Raw genomic sequence first — 7,718 nt, forward strand, 5'->3', positions numbered from 1 at the left:
CAGTATATTATTATTTTTATTATTTTTTACATTTTTTGAAAATTGTTGAGTATCAAATATAAAATAATAAAAAACATTTATTAAAAATATGACATTCTCAGTGTAGTAGTTGTGATTTTGTATGCACAATGTGGCGATTGATATGAATAATACATTATTTATTTACATTATTTATTTATCAATTTCCTTCCCTTACAAGATGCAGGTATGTATTGTATTTACTTGATTTATTTATTTCTGCCCTTTATGTATATATATATATATATATATATATATATATATATATATATATATATATATATATATATATATATATATATATATATATATATATATATATATATATATAATGTGTTTATTTGGCACGTTATTTATTATTAAATATATATTTTTGAAATTAAATTACATTTTCTTTATCTGATATGGATCTATTTTAGATCTGAATAATGCTTGTATAATTAAATAAAAAATAAATCGGAAAAATATTGGAATTTTTAAAAATGGTATTTATATATTAATACGATTTAATATGAATGATACAAAAAGCGAAATTAAACCAATGTAATTAAGAGGTAAAACACAGTATATTAATGGGAGAAAAGCATATTGACAGCTCAAATGAATTGTCCATCATTGGAGAAATGTACTTGCTAAAAAGCTCTTTATGGAGGATTAATTCATAAATATGGGGGATAAGTAGATGAGAAAAATATTCTCTGTTCATCAGGGAATGATGAACTATGTCTGTATGAGGGCAGTCTAAGACATTAATGTTGAAAATCCCTGTCTTCAAACGTTCAAATCGTCTTTGACGAACACCGACAGCAACAGAGAACCATCTCCACAGGCAGCAGATGCCCAACCATAAATCTGTCTTCAAAATAAGCAATGCAAAATAGTGGTGCCAGTCTCCTGCTCCGTTGAGTGACTCACTGTAAACACATCATGCCCCAACATGTCGACCCGAACCCGAGTCTTTCTGGTCCATCCACCTGCTGCGCCGTCACACCCCGACACCTCACAGGTCTGTCACACTCAAGTAAACAGCCAAGACGGATGGGAAGAGCAACATCTGTGCAGCCCACACAGGTCCGTGTTGGTGCCTTCTCACTTGTTCTGAGGTGGCTGTCGGACCGGATTTGAAGTCAGCACAGTCCCCACCGCGACACTCCTCCAGGGCTCCAGCAGACTCACTCCCTCAGGATACAGTTGTTCTTTCCCACACACACACACACGCAGGTTCAACTGCTGCGAGGCTGCTTGACTCCGCTGTGTGTCGGGATGATTCACCTGAAGTCAGTGTGATCTCAAGGTGGATCAAGGACAAACGGCCGTAGCAGTGACTGAAGCTCAGTCACGGAGTGTAGGACACTCCTGACGGAACAGAGCTACATGGTGCTGACTGTTGTTTTTGATGTCACTTTCCAATGAGTATTTCAGTTATTCTTAAATTCTCGTTCCTCCACATAAACTGTTTGTTCTTCACCTTTCATAAACCCTGGACACATACACTGATCCAGCAGGTTCAGCCTCTTCAGGATAAACACACACTGCCAACATAAGTCTTTTTGTTCGTGTTATTTTTGAACTTAAAAAAAAAACCAAAAGGTTTATTTTGCTCTCAAGCATTTGCATTACAACCAGGCTCTGGTTACTAACACAAAAGTCATAATCCATCTGGCCAAAGTCCGGCCTGGGGGCCAAATGCGGCCCTTTGCCTGTATTTATGTGGCCCTGAGCAAAACACAGGACCTGTTCATGAAGAAATACCTCTTGTATTATTATTATTATTATTATTATTATTTTGATATTGATATTATTATTTATGTGTTATTTATTTAGCTCAAATGTTATTTGTTTTAGGATTTTATTTATTTATTTATGTCCAACGTTTAATATATATATATATATATATATATATATATATATATATATATATATATATATATATATATATATATATATATAATTTTAGTCTTAGTAGATTTATCATTTTTTTTTCAGTGATGTCCCTAAAAAAATGAAACCACATTTAGCTTTGTCCTTTTACCAAGATACTTTCTTAAAAAAAATTTCCTAAAAAAATCTTTATTTATTTATATAAGGAAGGTGCTTTGGTACATTGTGCAATAATGAACAAAAAATAGATAAATTGATTAATTACATTTAATAAAGTTCTATCTTCTACGTTCTATCTTCAAATTGATCTGTACATTGTGTGGCCCCTATGGATATTTAGCAACTTTATTTACGACTTTTCTGCTGCTGAAATGCTTAAAACTGTGGTGATGTGTGTTTCTGTATAATGGATAATGTCCATGTGTCCTTTATGAGGGCGTGGCTACCTTCCATGGCCTTCTACCTGCACTTTCTCAGGTTCTTTAATGTTCAGGAGTGGCCCCACGCTGTATCATGGACGGTGGTGCAACAGCAAGTTCAATCCCGGCACAGTGTGTGTCAGAGGAGGATACGACCATGAAGAGCCCCAGTGACTGAAAATGAATCCTCAATTGGACTTTATTTATTTTCACAACCAAATATAGAGTCAGTCGCCCACTCACACCTGGCCCTCCTTGGTTAAGCAAACTCAGAAGTGAGTGGTGTGTATTGAGTCACTGACTGGGCCTGTCTCAACCACAATGCCTCCTCAAACACTGACACACATCTGCACACACACACGCACGCGCGCGCGTGTAGTGACTGGGCGAAAAGCTGGGAGCACAAAGGAAGCAGGAGGTGCAGAGGAGGTGCTGCGCCCTGTAACTCAACAGAAGCTGCTTGACTCAACACGTGTGGTTTCCTTCTGTCTGAGGATTAAAGCGGCCGGCGCTCTGGTGTCAGTCCTCATGGGGAGGTTGGTCCGAAGACTCGTCGCCTGAGGTGATTCACGGTCGTCCCTGGTGCCAAGTGTCTGACAGTGGCGTTGATGTGTGAAGACTCTCGGGTGGTCCTGCCCCCATAATAGACAGCTAGGAGGCAGCAAAGTGGCGTGTGTGGTTTTTTTTTAAGTCATGTGGAGCTCTCACTGAAAAGCCTCTCTGCGGCTGCCGATAAGGCAAGTAAAATGCCACAGCAATGAACGTTCACACTTCCTACAATCGGAGCGAAGATCTCAGGTTGAGTCATGAGGATGAATGATGCCGTCCGGCTCCATTTCAGGGGCCGACTATGGGAGCGGCAGGTCGTAACAGAGCCGACACACCTGGTTGACTGGGAGGTATCAAAGGGCACCAGGCTTTCCGCTGACTCATGATCACAATTTGGGGCAGTTGATTTTTCCTCCTACTTATTCTCTGTGTTCTTTATCTTATTTTTGCTCCAGGGTAAAAACTGTCACTACACCAATTTATCATCTTGGAAATCCAAATTAGTTTTGCAAAAATAACTTTAAGATACAATCTAAGACATGGAGATCCTCATGGCGGCTGCTCCGGCCCACTTTTGTTTTACAGAATATTGAGCTTGAATATAAGCCACACCCACTAAATTTAAGAAGAAAATATATTTTGTACAGACATAATCTGCACTGGTCTATAGGTGGCAGGTGCAGCGGTGCTGTCTACGCCATAGAAGAATCTGTCGACTTACAAATGTCAGTTTTGAAAATGGGGGTCCGGCAAGATTGGTGATCAAAACAAACTCAACCTGGAAATTACAGGAGGATGTTCACACTATAAACTCCGTGCCAGGTCAAAGCCTGTTTCGCGTATTCATTATGCGCATGCAAGTGAACTGGGCTTTGGCCCCTGATTTGAGTCCATCCATGGATTTTGATTTCTCAATATGGGGCATGGTATTTTGGGACAAGTTGCCTTGGCAATGACCAAACAGGCAAAAACAAGAAAATATGACGAGGTTATCGGACGGATCCGATTTTCACCGAAATGGATGTCAGCCAAGTGAATTTCTATACTATAGCTCATACATACTGAGTGAGGACTGAAAAATGGGACAGAAACGGACTTGGAGTCCAGCTGGCAAAAAAAGTCAGACTGAGGTCCGTCATTGGTTACTTTCGGAGTCAAAGATGACTCATAGTGTTAAGACGTGACAGAGAAATAAGGTGGTCAAGGCGATGGTCGGAAATAAGACCAGACTAGTGTCGCCAGTCCAGTGTTGGATGTGCTTTGTCGTGGGTCACAAACCAGCTACAGTGGTACCTCGGTTTTCGAACATCCCGGACTTCGAACAAAAAAAGAGATTTTTTTGCTTCAGATTTTGAACGAAAATCCAGAACTCGAACGTCCCTGAAAAAAGCCGGAAAAACATAACGTGCACTGACCGATCAGCTGACCCACGGCGCGCTTTGTTATTGTGTATAACGCAGCCTCTGTATGCAGACGTGTCCCGTTAGCTACATTTACTGACTGTTTCTTCTTCATATTGAGGTGTAAAACCTTTCCTGTCTCCGCACTGGACCGTGGTAGAGTGTAACAGGGGAGGTGCTCGCTCTCCACACCTCCGAGCACGCACTCCAGGGTTTGATGTCCTGTTGTGGGCTGGGACAGGGATGAGGCGAGTCTGGGACAGAGCGTGACTTGGTTTATGACTTTGTCACAGCCAAACTGCACAGAAGCGCACATTCAGAGCTGGACACGCACCGGGCACCTCTTCACTTCTGGAGAGACGTCACTCACTCGGCAACCCCTCCCACATGCAGCGGCCACACACATAGAGGAACAGCGCACCTGCAGCAGACACTCTACATTCACTCCTACAAAAGACTATTTTAAGGCTTGGAACGCATTATTTCTTTTTCCATTCATTGTAATGGGAAAAATCGATTCAGATTTTAAACAACTCGCTTCTCGAACGGCCGTCTGGAACGGATTCTGGTCGAGAATCGAGGTACCACTGTATTTTGTGAAGAGCGTCCCCAACTGAGAAGAAAAAAAAGGGCATTTCCTGAGACACAGAGGGAATCGGACACCCAAGACAAAATCCACCGTGTGAAAAGCCCCTCACTAGCGTGGCTGGACTCCGATAAGCAGAGGAGAGTAGATGGGCATGTAAACACATCAGCAGACTGGGGTCAGCTGAGGACACACCCCAGTAACATTTCACTCAAACAAACCTGTGTCTTATCGGGTTTAACTTGTCGGGACTAAACTAAAGTCTTGTTTGAACACAGATTTCCTGTCCGGACTCCACTATAAGAGGCATTAAATGAAAACAGAGTGGGCTGTGAAAAGGAAGTGGCTTTTCAAAGTGGCTCTGAAATACCCCTCACATCTGGCTATCAAACAAGCGCGGGCCATTTACTGCACAGTGGGCAAATATTTGGACGGATCTCCACAGTGGGGTTACTCATTAACATGTCATTAGGTCCACGTTAGGACTTCCTCTCCTCCACCCACGCGGCTTTGACTTACTCCGCAGGCAACTTTTTTTTTTTTTTTTCTTATTGCCAAAAACTAAACAGTCATGAACACGCCCATTACAGAGTCAAATCACTGCACAGGTATATGGGGATCAGAAACATACACATGAAAATGACAATACAAAAAAATAAATAAAATAAAACAAGATGTAAAATAAAACATGCATATTAACATATACATACTAACGCTCGGGGTAAAATGATTTAAATGATATTTTATGCAGATATTAAATTCTGATCAAGCAGTTATATCTTTTTGCGCTTTTGGTTTTATGGAATGTTTTACGGGATTAAAATATTGTTGCGTTTCAATGTGGAAACCACTTGAAGAAGGGGATCTGTGAGCATATTTATATCGCTCTACATATAAACCAAAATAGTACAAAATGTGTTATTACGTTGTTATTACACAGATCTCCTGCCAGAAAGTCTTCACCCTCCACAGGCAACTGTTCAGACATTCCCAGCGCGACTGACGTCACCAGGGGCGGACACGGCGCGAGGAGTATAAAAGCGGCGCGGTCCACGCGAGGTTCATTCACAAAGACGCTCTGGATTAACACGAGACTTGACTTTCTTCCGAATTGGCGGGTGAAAAAGATGAAAATGTCAGCGGCTGAGATGAGCCCGGTCCTGAAGGAGGGAGAGCTGGAGAAGAGGAGCGACAACCTGCTCCAGTTCTGGAAGAGGAAGACGTGCGTCCTGACCCCCGACAGCCTCAACATCTACGCCGACACGCACAAGCGCTCCAAGGGCAAGGAGCTCAAGCTGCAGTCCATCAAGAAGGTGGACTGCGTGGAGAGGACCGGCAAGTTCGTCTACTTCACCATCGTCACCACGGACAACAAGGAGATCGACTTCCGCTGCTCGGGAGAGGAGAACTGCTGGAACGCGGTGATCACCATGGCTGTGATCGACTACCAGAACCGCAAGGCGATCCAGGACTTTAAGAGCCGGCAGGACACGGAGAGCGCGTCGCCGGGGCAGCAGGAGCGACGCATGGCGAGGGCGCCGTGACCCCCGCCGAGGGCACACGCAGCTCCTTATAAGGTGAGACTTCCACCGTCGCTCTCAAGACTTCAGTAGAACATGAACTTGTGCTTGGTCGATTTTAATAAAACCAGTTCCACTTTCGCAAACTTTTATATTAGTTTAAATGCGTTTCGTTTTTATTAATTGAATTTATTATTTTAACATTTTGTACTCGAGAGAAAAACCTCAAAAAGTTTTCTCCCCTTTATTTCTTTATTGATTTTTTTTCAGTGACATTAAATGAAAACCACCTCTTGTGTCTCTGCAGCGCCACTGTGGACCACACAGACACCGGACCAAAAGGAAGACCATGTCCTCCGGTCCAGAGATGAAGGATTGTGGACTGAGTTACAAGGACTCTCATCTAAAAGAAAATGAAAAAAAAAAGCACATGACAGAGATCTTCAGGACTGAACCGAGAAAAAAGAGCGATCTCTGGAGGAGTTTTCTTTTTTCCTCTGAAAAAAAAAGTTAATTTATTTGTTTGTTACTGGCAAACGCCTGTGTTTAAATTATTTGCTATATTTCAAAGAGTGTAAAGAAGTGTGTATTTATTGTAATAAATGTGTTGGAGATCTTTTTTGACATAACTGCTGACTCTTTATTGTTGAGAAGTCTGAGGATATGTGGGGTATGAGACGCCCAGGACTAGTAGCTCATGAGGTTAAACCCACCCAACAAGTAGTAGCTGTAGTACAGTCATGTAGAATAAGATTTATATTTTTTAATTCATCTTTAGTTTTGTGACTCAAAAGCATGAGTTCGCGAGCACTAGTCTCCCCGAGTCTTACAGCCTCCAAGTCACTTCCACCCGCCCCCGCTGTGAAGGTCGGCCCAGTATCTGGTGACACTGGAGTCAGTAACTTTATATTCCTCACTCTCAGAGTCTTTTCAGCGCCACTAAATGCCAGACGCGCACACTGAAGAGGGAGTGGAGGACAGGAAAGCCCCTTCCTTTCTGCTGTCAGGTGGAATGTGGATCTTTATTGTCGCAGCCTGGTTTCCGGCGAGAGTCGTAACTGATAAGCAGCAGATTAGCCGACGGCACTTTAAAGACTCAGAGGCGTTTTTAAACACACAGTGTGTACATCAAAGGCATGTCTTTACTAAGAAAAGGACTCAATAGATATGTTTTTTTTAAATCTATTTTTTTTACATTTGCACTGCTTAGAAGAATGTTGATGTGATCAGTTTGACTCTGGGAGAAATATATTGCTGCTTTTTTATGACGCAGGGGAGAAATAATGAGTGAACACACCACAGTGCAATAAAGCCAGAGGACCTTTGAAGCCAGCGCCGTTGTGTG

The 7,718-nt window shown here is 42.1% G+C and overlaps 1 protein-coding gene across 1 annotated transcript; it reads left to right on the plus strand.

Annotated features, from left to right (window-relative positions):
• Nucleotides 1-5,932: 5,932 nt before the first annotated feature.
• Nucleotides 5,933-7,000, plus strand: phlda2 (pleckstrin homology-like domain, family A, member 2). Its single transcript, XM_053886145.1, has 2 exons — nt 5,933-6,430; nt 6,681-7,000. Exon 1 carries the CDS (start codon nt 5,981-5,983, stop codon nt 6,395-6,397), a length of 417 nt encoding a protein of 138 aa, XP_053742120.1. The 5' UTR covers nt 5,933-5,980; the 3' UTR covers nt 6,398-6,430; nt 6,681-7,000.
• Nucleotides 7,001-7,718: the final 718 nt, after the last annotated feature.

The sequence above is a fragment of the Synchiropus splendidus genome, chromosome 14 (assembly GCF_027744825.2).
Source record: "Synchiropus splendidus isolate RoL2022-P1 chromosome 14, RoL_Sspl_1.0, whole genome shotgun sequence".
Taxonomy (NCBI): Eukaryota; Metazoa; Chordata; class Actinopteri; order Syngnathiformes; family Callionymidae; genus Synchiropus; species Synchiropus splendidus.

Coding starts and splice junctions, on each gene's coding strand:
- phlda2 (XM_053886145.1), top strand. CDS start 5,981: ATGAAAATGTCAGCGGCTGAGATGAGCCCGGTCCTGAAGGAGGGAGAG.